We start from the raw sequence: 14,662 nt of genomic DNA on the forward strand, positions 1-14,662 counted from the left end.
TGGAATTGGTCTCCTGAAAATTTTTGCCCATAGTTGATCCTAAGTTAAACCTGACACACAACTACTATTTTTTCTCATTGATGTAAGCACGGGAGTGCTATTTTCTCGGAGAATTAGCGTTGATTTTTATATAAGCTGTTTAAAAGTCGTAGCAGGTTTCTTCGGCAACTTGTGCAGATAAGCTGAGTCTTGTTGTGCTATTCCTACCGCTAGTTTAAAATTTGGAGGGTGACCAACGCGCGCCACACAGATTATTCTGCGCATGATGCCATGTGAAAGTACCGCGTTCAAAGATGAGCGTCATGTGAACAAGCAGTTGCGTTCAAAGAGCCCACACAATTAAAGAAAATAAAATCCGCAGTGGTATCAGGATCATTGAACTTGAAATTTTGGGTGCCATCACAAATTCGCTTCAAATTTAGAGATGCTGGTGCAAAGTTGTGACGAAAAGGTGTTGGTTTGAACAGAACCACCGACCAGTGGGCCCGACCTCGCCGTGCCAGGCTCAGGTGTCAGCGACCCGCCGCGCACCTGGGAGGGGAGCCACGCCACCAAGAATAAATTTGACGACCGGGCCGTCACGCCGCGCAGCGACGCGGCGCCTCTCCCTCCCGTGGCCGTCGCCTCGCCTCGCGCTGGGTCGCCTCGTGCTCGATCGGACGACGACTCCACCACGCCAACCGGACCAACCGATCTCACCGCGCCCGCGGCAAAATAAAATCCCCCGATCCCGACGCGCCACCTGCAAATCTCTCTCCTCCCTCTCCCGCCTCCTCCTCCCGCCTCGGCCGCTCGCTCTCTCGCGCGCCGCCGCTCCCGATCCGATGGCCACCGCCGCCGCGGGGCCCTCGCCTCGCCGGCGGTTCGCCGCGGCCGTCGTCGCGCTCGTGCTCGCCCTGGCCATGTCGCCGGCAGCGGCGAGGCCCGACAAGGAGATGCGGGAGAAGTTCTACGGGAACCTGGTGACCAGCGGCGCGCGCAACGCCTCCGGGGAGGGCAGCATCGCCGATATGTTCGGCCGCGTGCTCGACAAGGAGTTCGCCGACAGCGACACGCCCGACGGTACGAATCTGGATCTGTACTGGCTTCGCGAGGCATTTGGGTTTTTTAAGGGAGATTTTCCTCGTCATTCAGTACGAGTAGAGTTGGACAGCAATGACTCGTCCACGAATTTCTCACAATTTTGGGGTTTTAGCATTTTTGTGCTATAGTGTGTTGCGTTCTGTGCTCGTGGTGTGGTGGGTTGTTGGCTACAAATTTACATGATTACGCCATGCACTCTTCCACTGAATGATAATTTGTTGTCCTGTTCATCCTTTTCAGCTCCGGACAAGAATAGCTTCAACAACAGCATATCAGATCATCAAGTAGGTGTGACTTTCCTCTTGCGTGCATGTTGTGTTTTGTTCTCTGTTTCCCTCCCATTGAGGGGCATGTTTTTCGTAAGTTGCAAGTTTTAAAGCTATACTGCAGTCACACAGGACCAGTTAAACTGCCGTATAACATTTATACTTAGAAAGGTTGGTCCTTTGGAAAAGTGCAAAAACTGTGGTGGAACCCCGTGCACATCTACTATTGCATTAGATTGTCTCCTATAAGAAATGAAATGGGTAGTTTTAGTGAATGAACATGGAATGGGATTGTTGCGGAAAAGCGGAGTCATTAGTGGTTTCCTCTCCAGCTGCATGATTAAAACCTGCTTGGTGAATCAGTGACGAATGTATAGTGAAGTGCCTCAACGCCTTCAGGGATTGGTGAGAGTGAACTAAAAGCAAAGAAAAGAGCTCCAGTTAGAAAATATTTCTCATTCTATAAGCTTACACGCTCATAAATGATGTCCTTGCTAATCACAAGATTTTTAGCCGAATCTTACCAAGATATTTCGAAGGCACCTGCTCTTTTGTTGTAAAAGTTATATTTTCATGCTTATGAGACTTTTATACTTAGTAAGTTGGTGGTTCTGCTGAAGTAACTTATGGTATGAGAATTATTCCCAGTCTTCCATTTGCATCAGTGTGGTATATCTCTGCATCTTGTTTTGTGTTGAAATTACCATATCTCATGTTTACTTTCAACATTCAATTTTGGCATTGTGAGGACTAGTGGCTCACCATGCACCTTTTTTAATATATATATATATATATATATATCTTTTTGGCTGCTAGATTTGGTTTCTTTCAATGTGGTTTGCTAGATAAAGAAAAAAAATTATCTTTTGTTTTTGCTCAGGCTGTTCTGGAGACGGTAGCTGTCATTACACATGACAAGAAGAAGAATGATTCACAGCAGACAAAGTATGACCAGAATTTGAACACCATCATCTGTCATGTTATTTCTGTAGCATCCTACGATACCAAGTTTCTGACTTAAGCAGCGATTCTTGTGCAGTTCCCCAAAACCTTTCCAAATAGGTGACATGTTTGGAGGTCAGGATGAGAATTCTGATGACTTGGAAACTGTGATAGATAAAGAGGTGTGCAAGTTCAATTAACTTGTAGATTTTTTATCACTTTTGAAACTACTTGTGAAGATGTGATCGGTTCAGCTATCACTAACTGAAGACATTAACTTTGTGCAGGATAATGTTTTTGTGATGTCGAATCGTAAAACAAAGTACCCAACACTTCAATTAGATTTAAGGTCAGACTTTTTTCCCCGTTCCTTCACCTGTATGCAATCTGCTGAGGGGGCTCATGACCCATTATATACAAATTTGCAATTGCAGATTGATTAAAGATTTGGTGGTTATAATTGTTTCAGCTACTGGTGGTGGTATAATTTTCTCCTGTATGGGGCAGCCGGTCAGTGATTCTGAGATATTTTAGCGCTGAACTGCTTACCTCCTCAGTAGGTATGATTTATTTGTTATTTCTCCAGGTTATTGTTGGCTACCTACTTGCTGGTTCTCTTGTTGGACCTGGGGGGTTGAATTTGATCAGCGAAATGGTGCAGGTAACATGATCTCTAAAATTGCACTTCTGCCTCCTTTTTTGCTTTCTTTTTTCCCCTTTTCTGATATAACTTTGTTTTGCTACCATTTAAGAATATTTTTAATAAATATTCCCATGGAAGGGTTGGCATAAACATTTGAAATAACATCTTTTATGCAATCATGGCTCATAATTAGTTGATCTCAAAGAAGCTTGGTCCAAATCTATGCTTTCATCTTAAATCATACTCATCAGAAGATTAATTCCATTTGGCCTCCTAAGCTATGCACTTAATTGAAGTCGCATACTTATCAGATTTTTTGTGTTCAACTACAGGTGGAGACTTTTGCACAATTTGGTGTAGTGTTTCTTCTCTTTGCTCTTGGTCTTGAGTTTTCATTGACGAAGGTACTCAAGAAAACCATGGATATTGTTTTCAATCTAATGTTTTATGTTCCCAATGTAATTTTGACAAATATACACATCAAAAGATTTCCTTACTGTGTCTGTCATTTCCATCAGTTGAAAGTGGTTGGCCCTGTTGCTGTACTTGGTGGTCTACTTCAGATTGCTCTGTTCATGTTATTGTGTGGCCTAACTGCGGCGGTATTATACACCCATCAATCTTTTAATTGCCTTTCTTCAATGCATATTGCCCTGTAATAGGAAAACACTCACCTAAAAGTAAGTTTGCAACTTTTCCAGATGTGTGGTGCTAAATCATCTGAAGGAGTGTTTGTTGGTGCCTTCTTGTCAATGTCATCCACTGCAGTGGTAAGTATATTTGTTCAAGATGGCTATGGCTATCATTGAAATACTTGTTAATTGGCCATTTACAACTACATATTTGTTGGGATGGATATTTAAGCTGGAGATTGGAGAAGTTGGTTGACTTTTTGGGCACGGTCCAATTATATGAATAGTCTGGCATGCTATCTACATATTAGTTAGATATTATTTTGGCTAATAAGGATCTTTGATCTGCTATGATTCTCCCAGGTTTCCAAGTTTTTAGTGGAAAAAGGTAGTACAAACACGCTTCATGGTCAAGTTACAATTGGAACACTTATACTTCAGGTTTGGACTCCCATCCAACTCCATATATTTACTCATCAGTGGTTTTGATCTGCAAAAAAAATATAAAGTTGGAATGAAACTAGAGCAATTTTGTTCTGTAAAAACAAACGCAATCAATAGGGATTGTTAACTCAATAGCAGGGTAGGCCTCCCTCTTATTTGGATATGACACGGTTCTATCTATCATGCCTTAACCAGTGGCGTAGCTTAAAGAAAATTACGTGGAGGGCAAGCCTAATACACATATTTACCAACCTGTGTAAGACATGACCAATTTAATATTTACTTAGTATTTAAGTGGTGAAAAAAATGGTACTTAATATTGCTTGGGAGCTCCCTTGATGGAAAGCAGGTTCTGCAGGCTACTGTTGTATAACTGTTCTCAGTTAAGGTTCAGTGATCACATTTGTGTTTCTTTTACCCCAGGATTGTGCAGTTGGGCTGCTGTTTGCTCTCCTTCCTGTTCTCGGAGGTGCTAGTGGCATATTTGGAGGAGTGATGTCAATGGCGAAACTGTAAGAGCATTATTAGAATAGGCAATTACAAAAATCTAAACTTTCATTTCATTAAAATATATCTTAGAATTTTTGTATGTCTTAGTAATGTCAACTGTGAAATGTTTTTTGTGTGCAGGTTGCTTGTGCTGTCCATATTTATAGCTGTTACATATATGATGACTTGGTCGATTGTTCCTCGATTCTTGAAACTAATGATTCAGTTATCTTCACAGGTTAGGTCAATTCGATTTTTTCCCCTTCTTTTCTTTTCCTTTTTGTGGTGGAAAAGGTTACTACAGATAATATTTTGCACAACTACCTTGTCCACTCCACCCATCTGTAACATAAAATGTGCATCCTTTATGCTCTGAAAAAAGTTGGTTTTTGTATTATTTTAAGTCTAAAAAACACTTGGCTTAACATCATATATGTTCTTCACAAGATGATATGGTATAGTTAATTTTTTTTGCTGAACATTTTCTGATATACTTTTGGTTTTTCCTCACTTACTAATATTCTTTTAAAATATGCAGACAAATGAACTCTATCAGTTGGCCTCCGTCGCTTTTTGCTTGCTGCTGGCCTGGGTAAATTTTTTGGATTCATTGCTTAAAGCAGTTCTGTTATTTGCTCCAGTATGACTTTACAGGAATATTAGTGCAATGTGACAGATGCCAGTAGTGTCAAATGCTTGCCTGTGCACTGGTACAGCATATAATGTTTTTCTCGAAGCATTATAGATGGCTGTAGTTTCTTCACTCCGAGTATCTGCTATTCTCACGTTGGCTTTAGCAACTTTGGTAGTTCATAGTAGACATTAAGACAAACTAAGGCGGGAATTGAACAAAAATCCCAGGCTCCAAGATTTTGAGACCAAGTAATTATTTTTTTCTGTAGTAATTAATTAATTTGTTATACATGGCCACATGGGCAACTAAGGAGATAAGCCCGTTCACTGGTTTTTGTTACTATCGATTTTATTTCCATGTTCCATCAGAATGCATACAAGTAAGCAACATTATTTATGCATATAGACTGATGTTGTGTATTTGTAATTGCCAGTGCAGTGATTATTTTGGATTGAGTCTCGAACTGGGGTCATTTCTTGCTGGCGTTATGATATCCACCACAGATTTTGCTCATCATACTTTGGAGCAGGTTCTATTCTGCATTCCGTTGACCTTGTACTTTTATGAAAGTATTTGGCTTTATCAGGGAATAAATTGTTTTCCTTTTTTTCTTCTTTTTTCAATTTAAGAGTTTGACCACTTTGGAAGGAGTGCACCTATCATTATCAGTTTGCTTATGTTTGAACTGGTCTCAGTTTAGTATGTTTTAATAATTGAATATGGATCTCTCTCTCTCTCTCTCTCTCTCTCTCTCTGCAACTAACTTGTTATTTCTTTTTTATATTTAAGGTGGAAGCGATTCGCAACTTATTTGCAGCACTCTTTCTTGCAAGCATTGGAATGCTCATACATGTTAAGTTCCTGTGGAATCATGTTGACATATTACTTGCAGCTGTTATACTGGTTATAATAGTTAAGAGTATAGTCGTAACAGTTGTCGTGAAGGCATTTGGATACAGCATCAGAACAGCTTTTGTTGTAAGTATCTCTCTCCCTTTGTGGTTCTCAATCAGTATTTCTGCAATCATGAAATGTATTCTCACACTCTTTCTTATCTGACTAAGGTTGGGCTGTCCTTAGCTCAGATAGGAGAGTTTGCTTTTGTGCTCTTGAGCCGTGCTTCCCATTTTCATCTTGTTGGGGTAAATTATTCTCATTTCATTCATGTGCTTTCGTTCAAACATATTTTCATATTTAGCACTTAGCAACTCCAGGTTGCCATACATGCATGAGAGTTTCTTACTATTTTTGTTTTGCAGGGAAAAATGTATCTGTTATTACTGGGAACAACTGCCCTTAGCTTGGTAAGTACCTTTTGTCTGATTATAGGGCTTAGCTGTTAGGTATACATTTCTCACTTTCTTGTCCATTGTTTCAGGTAACGACTCCCCTCATTTTCAAACTAATTCCTGTGGTAATGCACCTTGGCATCCTTATGCGTTGGTTCCCCACAGAAAACAGTATGCAGAATGAGGTATGCTTTGTTACCATCTATGCTGATTGTGGCAACTTTTATTCAAAGCTTGATTTAATGGATGTTGTAGGGTTGGAGTGGCAATAATTAGTAGCAGCGCCAGCCCCAAATGCTCACTTAGTCTCGTACTCAAATTTTGTCTAATTATATTTCAGTTGCCTTTGCAGGATAAAGCAACCATGCTCGACACTTACAACCGATCACTCATTGCATAGCTGCGACATTATTTTGACTTACAGTAATTTATTTGTCTGTTGATTCGTTGCGCATGCTGTGGAAACACTGGAGAACAATTACACCAATTCCTTTTGCGGCAATACAGGAACATTAAGCGATGGCTAAGGATAACTGTTTGACCAGCCAGGGAGCTGCCCGTATAGCATTCTGACTCAAAGTCGAGTTGTACATACTGTACATGTTATCAAGGTAGCATACGAGTGGGTTGTTCATAGCACTGGGCCTTGGTTTTGTATCATTCTTGCCAACTCAATTTAGGAAGTTAGATAGGGATTTTGGTACCTTGTGCTCAAATGTACTATTTCATCGCCAGAAGATGATGACAAAGCTGTATGTTATGTATTTGCTTTTTTTTTATGTTGAGAAAGCATTTGTTCTGTTATTGTCTTGGACTATCGACACTTCCAGCTTGCCATAACACTCTGAGAACATGTTCTTCCCCCATCTATGGTTAATTTGTTCGTCCTGGCGAATATTGTTTTCTGGAGGGCAGCTTGTAAGCATCGTCCTTTAGAGCAACTCCAACAGTACATCTATATTTCATCCTCTATATCCCTATATGGATTGTTATCTATAAAGATTCTCCCTCCATATTACTCCACCACTCCAACAGCACATCTATATTTCACTCTCTATATTTTTTTCTCATTTTTTAATAGTATTCTATAACTAACAACATATTCGTAACGATTATATTTTATAAATTAGTACATTAGTTTATATGAATATTCATGAATTTTTCCTATTTTTTGGGAATTAAATTTATGCCCTAAAAATTCAAGCAATGTTAAAAAATAGTTAAATTTGGAGAATTTTCATTTAAAATTTGTAAGATATTTTTAGTGGGAACCATTTAAAATGGATTATTTGTTATATATTCTATTAGTACAAAAATCTTTGTGATTTTAGCAGCTTTAAAAAGTCACTTTTTGAATTTACGAAAGAGGAGAGAAGAAATAAATTTTTGAAGCAAAAGCTAATTAACTGTTGCTGGCCTCTCTCGGCCCTCTACAGAGCTGCGATTGCTAGATAGCGGTCCAGGCAGGACACGCTAGATTTAGCGTGCGAGCAAGACGATTTGGAGGGTATCCATAAACAACATATGCGTTACCATATCTGTTGGAGGCTGATTTTGGAGATGCACACGCTACTTTGAAGATAGAGGGTATGATAGCGTGGGTGTTAGAGTTGCTCTTAGCACGTGTATTTTGTAGGTTATTACCTTTGTTCTTTTTTAAATGTTGTTTTAGTTTTTGCATATAGAATAAGATCTAATAACTTTGTTCATATATAACATGTTTATACCTCTTAATTTCTCTCACATTCAATTAATAACACATAAGCTATCAATTTATTACACTCATTAAATTGAAACCTCACTTTCTAATAACCTTTAATATAGATATTTTACTATACCTAAAATGACATCTATTAAGAATAAAATTAAAATTTTAAAATAATATCTATTTAAAAATAAAGGTAATATTAGAATATGATCCGTGGGTGCTGGTTAATGCTAGCTGGTGATCCAAAGTTGGTGCGATTATTTAACCGACGCTTGAGGTAGCTGGAGATGAACTGGCCCGAGGTAATGCATTTTACGGTTTTGTTTCGGCACGTGCTGCCGGACGCACATGCGCGTGCGCCCGGCCTTTTTTTCCTAGTAGTACTGCTGTTCATGCAGCTTTAGCCACGGCGCACTCAGGAATCCAGATATGCGACAATGCGATCCTGAACGGTTGCATTCAGATTTCAGATTCAGGTGACCATTTTGTCAGGTAGCAGGAACGGAATCCTTTATGGATATTTTTGAGACAGATAAAGGTCTTAGGTTGCAATGAACAAAAGCTGGAATAGCTCAGTTGGCTAGAGCGTGTGGCTGTTAACCACAAGGTCGGAGGTTCGAGCCCTCCTTCTAGCGGAATTTATTTATTTTATTCACACTCATAATTTATTTATTTTTCATCATATGCATGTACGTCCTTCTTGAGGGATTACCTCCGTCTCATGCAGAAAGCGTCCATTTAAATTGCCCCTTTGGTAGCGCTACTCTGATTTCATTCGTAAAATCCTATATGTTTTTTTTTGAGCTGCTAGTAGAAAAGCTCATTATGTTTCGCATTCAGCACTTGCTTGCTCTGTAAGACAGGAAAGAGATATACGATGGACAAACAATGGAAGATACTCCTTACAAATTTTACAAAGAAAAATCGGTGTCGCTCTTAAACACTATGCAAAAGAGACCCAGATTTTGGCAACAGAATAGTGCATCATTCACCCACAAGCTAGACTACTTAGTTTTTTAGGTTACATAGAAGATACACACTGTCCACGTACTTCATATTCATATCACATACATACACATGTGCATCCATACATACGTTAAGAAACAATTAGAAAGATATCACTGAATATGCACACGTGTGTACTAGTATAGTGGGGGCAAGCCCCGGTAAGGCCCGAGTCCGATCCTACGGATCTAACCGGGTGGCAGCGCTCACACCTGAGCCGCTTGCCAAACGAAATACGGGTCGTTGTCAGCTAGACTTCCTAGCTGGAAACACGCCACTTTGAGCTTCCTCCATTATGGGCTCACATGCTCGTGGGTACCGTTCGCACATGTGCAGCAACCCCGGAGCCGTGTAGCTAAGAACACACGATTAAAAACTTCTTGATGAGCTCCTGAAACACCAGAGCAAGAGGATTGACGAAGCGATGCCATTAGCGGAGCAGTTGTGGTGTCTGTCTGCATCATACAACTTGGACAATAAAAACATCTCCGGTGCCAATGAGGGGAAGCATCCGTGGGTTGCCTCAACGGCAAATGCAGACGTAATGGGTCCCATTTCCATAACGATATGAATTTGTCTGAATATGCTGCAGCGATGTGATACTTTTTTGTTTTTTAAATGAGTAATGCCAACTAACCTACAATTTGAAGCAGTGAAGAAGCACTGCAGTTGTAACTTTAATTCGCAAGCTTGCTTCTGATTACTGAACGAAAGGTGTTTCAGATTTACTGATGCAGATATAAACAAAGATGATTGTGAAGTGTAGAGCATTACCACTGAGGAGAGGCTCTTCTTCCTGATATCAGCTGGTAACATTTGTCCGCACCTCAATTTCCGGCTCAGCATCATAAGCTCCTCCAGTGTCGTCACCGTGCTCCTCGGAGGGCTCCAAGGATTGGTCAGCTGATCATCGTCATTGGCTACCTCCCAGCTTTTCTCTGAAGGTGCCCGGGGAAACTGAAACGCTTGAGCTGACGTATCACCACTGGAGTTGCTGTAATCTTCTGAATCTGAAAATGAGTACCAAGCGTCACCGCGGTTGGAGCCACCTCCTATCCATGCTGCAGCACCAGAAGTGTCGTTATTGTCTGGAAAACTAAATGCTTCCAGATCAAAACCAAGCGAGTATTCCTCCTCGCCTTCGACCACAAAAGGGTTCAGTGAGCAAGACGATGCTGAAAAGGGAGCATGATCAGGGAGAACATGAAAGGGAGATGCTTCTTGTAGAGGCTTCCCAGGCTTTTCTTCCCACTGGAATGGCACGCTCACAACAAGCTTTGTCGGGGTCGGGGATGGACATGCAAACACTGATGGTACTGGATTGGAAATGACCCAGTCCCTTTTTGGTGCGCCAGGTTTCACCTCCCAGAGAAACGGGACTGAAATCTGCTGCTTGACGCGTTCCCGAGAGTTGAATTCGGGCAGTTCAAACTCCCCCTCCATTTGAGATATTTGGTTTGGACACGAAGTTTGTGTTGTTGCAGATCTCAGGCACTGCTGATACATGTAGGAGAGAACTTGTGGGTTAGATGAGCTGCTCCTGCGTCACAATGCTCTTGTTCAACTGTTCCTTTGCTATACCTGCAAGCTAGAAATACAATTAGACAGTACCAACTCCTCTTTAGCTCAGAGTCTCAGACCATGGAGAAAAAGGTCCTCAAATCACATAAATTGCTTTTGCATTAACTTTCCATATTAGAAAGAGGGCTACAGCGTACGAAAAACCACAAAGATAAAAAAACAGGGATTTGATGATTCAACCAAAACAATCACTTATTCAGCAACAAATCTAAATACAATTTACAAAAGAAACTGGGGACACAATAAAGAATAAAAAAGAATGTGATCTTCATCTGTTGAAAAATCAGAAAACGCTTTTCCTGTCAACCTCCTATTCTGCTACTATGTTCTGACAGAAGAACATCAATAACTAGTTCTAACGGACTCCAAGAACTGCACCACCTCTGCCATGCTAGGTCGGCTTGATGGTGTGTTGGAAGTGCATACCAGACCTAACTTGAGAACTTGAACCAATTCGGCTTCAACAAATCCCCTCAGGCTATGATCAAAGCAGTCTGACACAGTTCCATCCTCCAATATCTCTCTCACATAATCACGCAGTACGACCGCTGTAGCCACCCCAGGGCTGTCTACTGGCTTCCGCCCTGTCACAATCTCAAGCAAAATCACCCCAAAGCTAAATACATCACTCTTGTCGCTATATCTCAAGCTCTGAGATGCTAGCTCCGGTGCAATATATCCAATGGAGGTGTGAATTCTACTCAATTCAATGCTTCCTAGAATTGGCAATAGCTTCCTCAATCCATAATCAGACAACTTGGCCTCATATTTTCCATCTAACATTATGTTGGAGGACTTGATGTTGAGATGCAGGATTTGTGGCCGGCAGTCATGGTGAAGGTAAGCAAGTGCTCGTGCCGCTCCAAGCGCAATGTTGAACCTCTGTTCCCAAAACAGCTCACCTCCACCACCTCTGCTGCTGCTCTCAGAGAAAGCATGAGGATGGTTCCCGTGGAGGTGATCATACAAGCTCCCATTGGCCATAAATTCAGACAGGAGCAACTGCATTGAGGATGACCAATAGTAACCCTGGAAAGCAACCAGATTGGGGTGGCTGAGGTTACCAAGCTGGCCCATCTCATGCTCAAACTCATCCTGGTCTCTCACCCTCCCTAGTGTCTCCAGTTTCTTCACAGCAATGGATAGGCCATTTTCGAAGGTGGCTTTGTACACCGTACCAACTGAACCGCCACCAACGAGGCAGTCCTTGTCGAGTAGTGCCTTAGTTCCCGTTTCCCAATCTTCATATCTCGAAGGCAAGCTCTTGCTGAAAAGCACTAGCTTTCCGATGATCACATTTGAGCCTGGAGATGCAATCGGTGTGCTCTCAGACACCAGAACCTCTTCCTCTTCCTTCCTGTCCTCATCTTTACTCCTCCTTGTATAAGCCTTAATGTTCATCGCACAAACAATGCATACCCCGATAAGTATGAGGGCCGCAGCAACAATGACAATTATGACAGACACACCCAATCGTTTCGCCTTCCAGTGCGCCCCACAGAGATTGTTCAATGGAGGGCCGCATAGTAATGGGTTGCCCATGAACGCAGTGAAACCAAACTGCTGCAAGACCGGCGCAGAAGGGATCATACCAGAGAGGTTATTGAAGGACACATTAAAATGTGTCAGGTTAGAGAGGTTCCCAAGCTCTAGAGGAATTTCCCCAGTCAGTCGATTCTCTGAGAGGTCCAGGAGATCAAGGTTTGTGAGCTGCCCAAGTGTCACGGGAATGCCCCCATCAAGCTGGTTCCTGTGTAGATCAAGCATCTTGAGGTAAGTCGAATTGTTGAGCGTGTCTGGGACTGCTCCTTGCAATTGGTTGCCAGACAGATTCCTGTGTTCAGTTAATTCAGCTAGTCAGTACACACGGAAACATTGTACCACAAACGAATTACAGTGGTGCGAGTAATGAACAAACACTTACAGCTCAAGCAAGAACTGGCACTGGCTCAGGGACCGTGGAATCTCTCCTGTGAGAGCAAGGCCGGCGAGGTCGAGTGTGACAAGCATCTCAATCCCTCCAAGCTCGGCAGGGATTGAACCGGAAATGCCCGCATTGCCCGCGAGCCGGAGCACGGAGAGCGACCGCAATGTCCCAATCACAGGTGGTATATCTCCAGCAAGAGCATTCGCCCCCAAATCCAAAACCCTCAGATTGCGGCAATTCACCACGCTCTCCGGCACCGGTCCCGTGAGCCGGTTCCCGGACGCGTCGAAGTATGAGAATTTGCTGCCGCACGTTGTAATGCTGGGGATTTCGCCGTCGAAGGCGTTGGAGGAGACGTTGAAGTAGGTGATGTTTACCGAGCCGAGAAGGGCAAAGGGAGCGGATCCGGAGAACTGGTTGCTCCCGACGTCGAAGAGATCAATACTGCCACAAGTGGTGAGCTTGCCGGCTATATTGCCGGAGAGCGAATTGCTTCGGACGGAGATGTAGTTCATCTCCGGAGGCGCGCAGACTTGATCCGGGAGCTCGCCGGAGAGGCGGTTGTAGGAGAAGTCGAACCCAGCGAGGCGCGAGCAATTGGCAATGCCGGGCGGGACGGGGCCGGCGAGGTCGTTGTGCGCGAGCGACACGTACCGGAGGCGGAGGCAGGGGTCGAACAGCGCGGCGGGGATCTCACCGGAGAAGGCGTTGTAGGAGAGGTCGAGCAAGCGGAGCCACGGGAACGCGCCGAGGAACGGCGGGATCTCGCCGGAGAGCGCGTTCCGGCTGATGTTGAGCTTGTGGAGCGTGGGGGCGAGCGCGCTGAAGCTCCGCGGGATGCCGCCGGTGAGGCTGTTCCCGAAGAGCGAGATGGACTCGAGCACCGGCAGCCGCGCGAGCGACGGGGTGAGCACCCCCGCGATGCCCGCGCCGTGGACGCGCAGCCGCTGTACGGCGCCGGAGGACGGGTCGCAGGTGACCCCCGCGAAGTCCAAACAGGGGTCCCCCGAGGGAGTCCAGGACGCCAGCGCCCCACGCGGGTCCGCGGTGACGGCGGCCTTGAAGTCGAGCAGTATCCGCCGCTCGGCGTCCGTGGCCGCGTCCACCCCCGCGCCGCCGGCCCAATGCAGCAGCACCACCACCACCAACAGAAGAACCGCCTTCCCCGCAGAAGCCGCGGCACGGGAGGAGCGCCTCATCGCGACAGGCCGCGCAGTGCCACCGCACGCAGCAGCAGCATTACCACCACCAGCAGCTCGGCCGCGGTGGCCACGCCGCTGCCACTACAAGTAGTTTAAGCAGCTGTTAACTGCCACGGCGCCGAGCAAAGGAGCAGCGAGTAGGTGGCGGTTGGTAGCGTGCGTTATGGACTTGCGGTACCACACCAAGCGACCTAGGCTTTCGCGCTGTTGCCTTAGAAAAACGTTGTCGCGAACGGCGAGCCGGCCGGAGCGGAGTCCAAACTCCGGGTCGGGGACGGCATGGCGTGTGCCTGTGCTCGTTAGGCTACTACTAGTGCAGGTATTATGCAGAGAAATGAAGTGTTAGGTAGGTTTTTTTAACTAACGTATCAAGTAATTAAAAGAAGAGAGAAGATAGTAAGTATATCGTGGAAGATATAGCTTATTAGGTAGGTCCGTATAAAAATAATATATTGGGTGACGAGTATTTATTATTGTATCAACGTGATATAACAATATAAGTAAGAAATTGTGGGAGAGCTGTAGTATTGAGAGTAGTCTTAAATCGGGAGGAATTGGGTAGTAGCGCCGACATGCACACGTGAAATCTAGACGAAACACTCGCTTTGGGGTCAGAGACTCAGCGAGGAGATAAATGGAATGATAGTGTCGAAAAGGGGGCATGGCTTTCCGGGGACGATACAACTTGGTGGGGGGGGGGGGAGGTGGTGGACATCGAGTGAGGTGCTCGATGGGGAGGACCAAGATTTGTCTGTCCTTTCCAGAGGGGACCTCCCCTCTATCTCTCACCTCCATTTCTTCGCTACTTGTGTGGTTG

At 44.0% G+C, this 14,662-nt stretch overlaps 3 protein-coding genes and 1 non-coding gene across 5 annotated transcripts; 2 read left to right on the plus strand and 2 right to left on the minus strand.

The window, feature by feature from the left end:
• Window positions 1–577: 577 nt before the first annotated feature.
• On the plus strand, window positions 578–7,336 carry LOC133917015 (K(+) efflux antiporter 5-like). 2 transcript variants are annotated; one of them, XM_062360941.1, is made up of 20 exons: window positions 578–1,062; window positions 1,324–1,367; window positions 2,230–2,294; window positions 2,389–2,473; window positions 2,579–2,640; window positions 2,726–2,801; window positions 2,878–2,952; window positions 3,267–3,338; window positions 3,453–3,536; window positions 3,636–3,704; window positions 3,930–4,007; window positions 4,434–4,522; window positions 4,641–4,737; window positions 5,038–5,091; window positions 5,567–5,662; window positions 5,923–6,111; window positions 6,198–6,275; window positions 6,393–6,437; window positions 6,512–6,607; window positions 6,763–7,336. In XM_062360941.1, the coding sequence occupies exons 1-20, from the start codon at window positions 825–827 to the stop codon at window positions 6,820–6,822; spliced, it is 1,752 nt and encodes a 583-aa protein (XP_062216925.1). In that variant the 5' UTR covers window positions 578–824; the 3' UTR covers window positions 6,823–7,336. The 2 variants fall into 2 exon arrangements, with proteins under 2 accessions (XP_062216925.1, XP_062216926.1); XM_062360942.1 differs by having other exon boundaries at window positions 579–1,062; window positions 6,775–7,336.
• Window positions 7,337–8,691: 1,355 nt separating this feature from the next.
• Window positions 8,692–8,765, plus strand: TRNAN-GUU (transfer RNA asparagine (anticodon GUU)). Its single transcript has one exon. It is a non-coding gene; the product is annotated as a tRNA-Asn (tRNA).
• Window positions 8,766–9,061: 296 nt separating this feature from the next.
• On the minus strand, window positions 9,062–10,776 carry LOC133917019 (uncharacterized). The gene is made up of 2 exons (XM_062360945.1): window positions 9,910–10,776; window positions 9,062–9,526 (listed from the first exon to the last, which is right to left on the minus strand). Exons 1-2 carry the CDS (start codon window positions 10,639–10,641, stop codon window positions 9,491–9,493), a joined length of 768 nt encoding a protein of 255 aa, XP_062216929.1. The 5' UTR covers window positions 10,642–10,776; the 3' UTR covers window positions 9,062–9,490.
• A 57-nt stretch (window positions 10,777–10,833) lies between these two features.
• LOC133917017 (probable LRR receptor-like serine/threonine-protein kinase At1g12460) lies at window positions 10,834–14,142 on the minus strand. The gene is made up of 2 exons (XM_062360944.1): window positions 12,641–14,142; window positions 10,834–12,550 (listed from the first exon to the last, which is right to left on the minus strand). Exons 1-2 carry the CDS (start codon window positions 13,840–13,842, stop codon window positions 11,059–11,061), a joined length of 2,694 nt encoding a protein of 897 aa, XP_062216928.1. The 5' UTR covers window positions 13,843–14,142; the 3' UTR covers window positions 10,834–11,058.
• Between the last annotated feature and the right edge of the window lie 520 nt (window positions 14,143–14,662).

The sequence above is a fragment of the Phragmites australis genome, chromosome 4 (assembly GCF_958298935.1).
Source record: "Phragmites australis chromosome 4, lpPhrAust1.1, whole genome shotgun sequence".
Lineage (NCBI taxonomy): Eukaryota > Viridiplantae > Streptophyta > Magnoliopsida > Poales > Poaceae > Phragmites > Phragmites australis.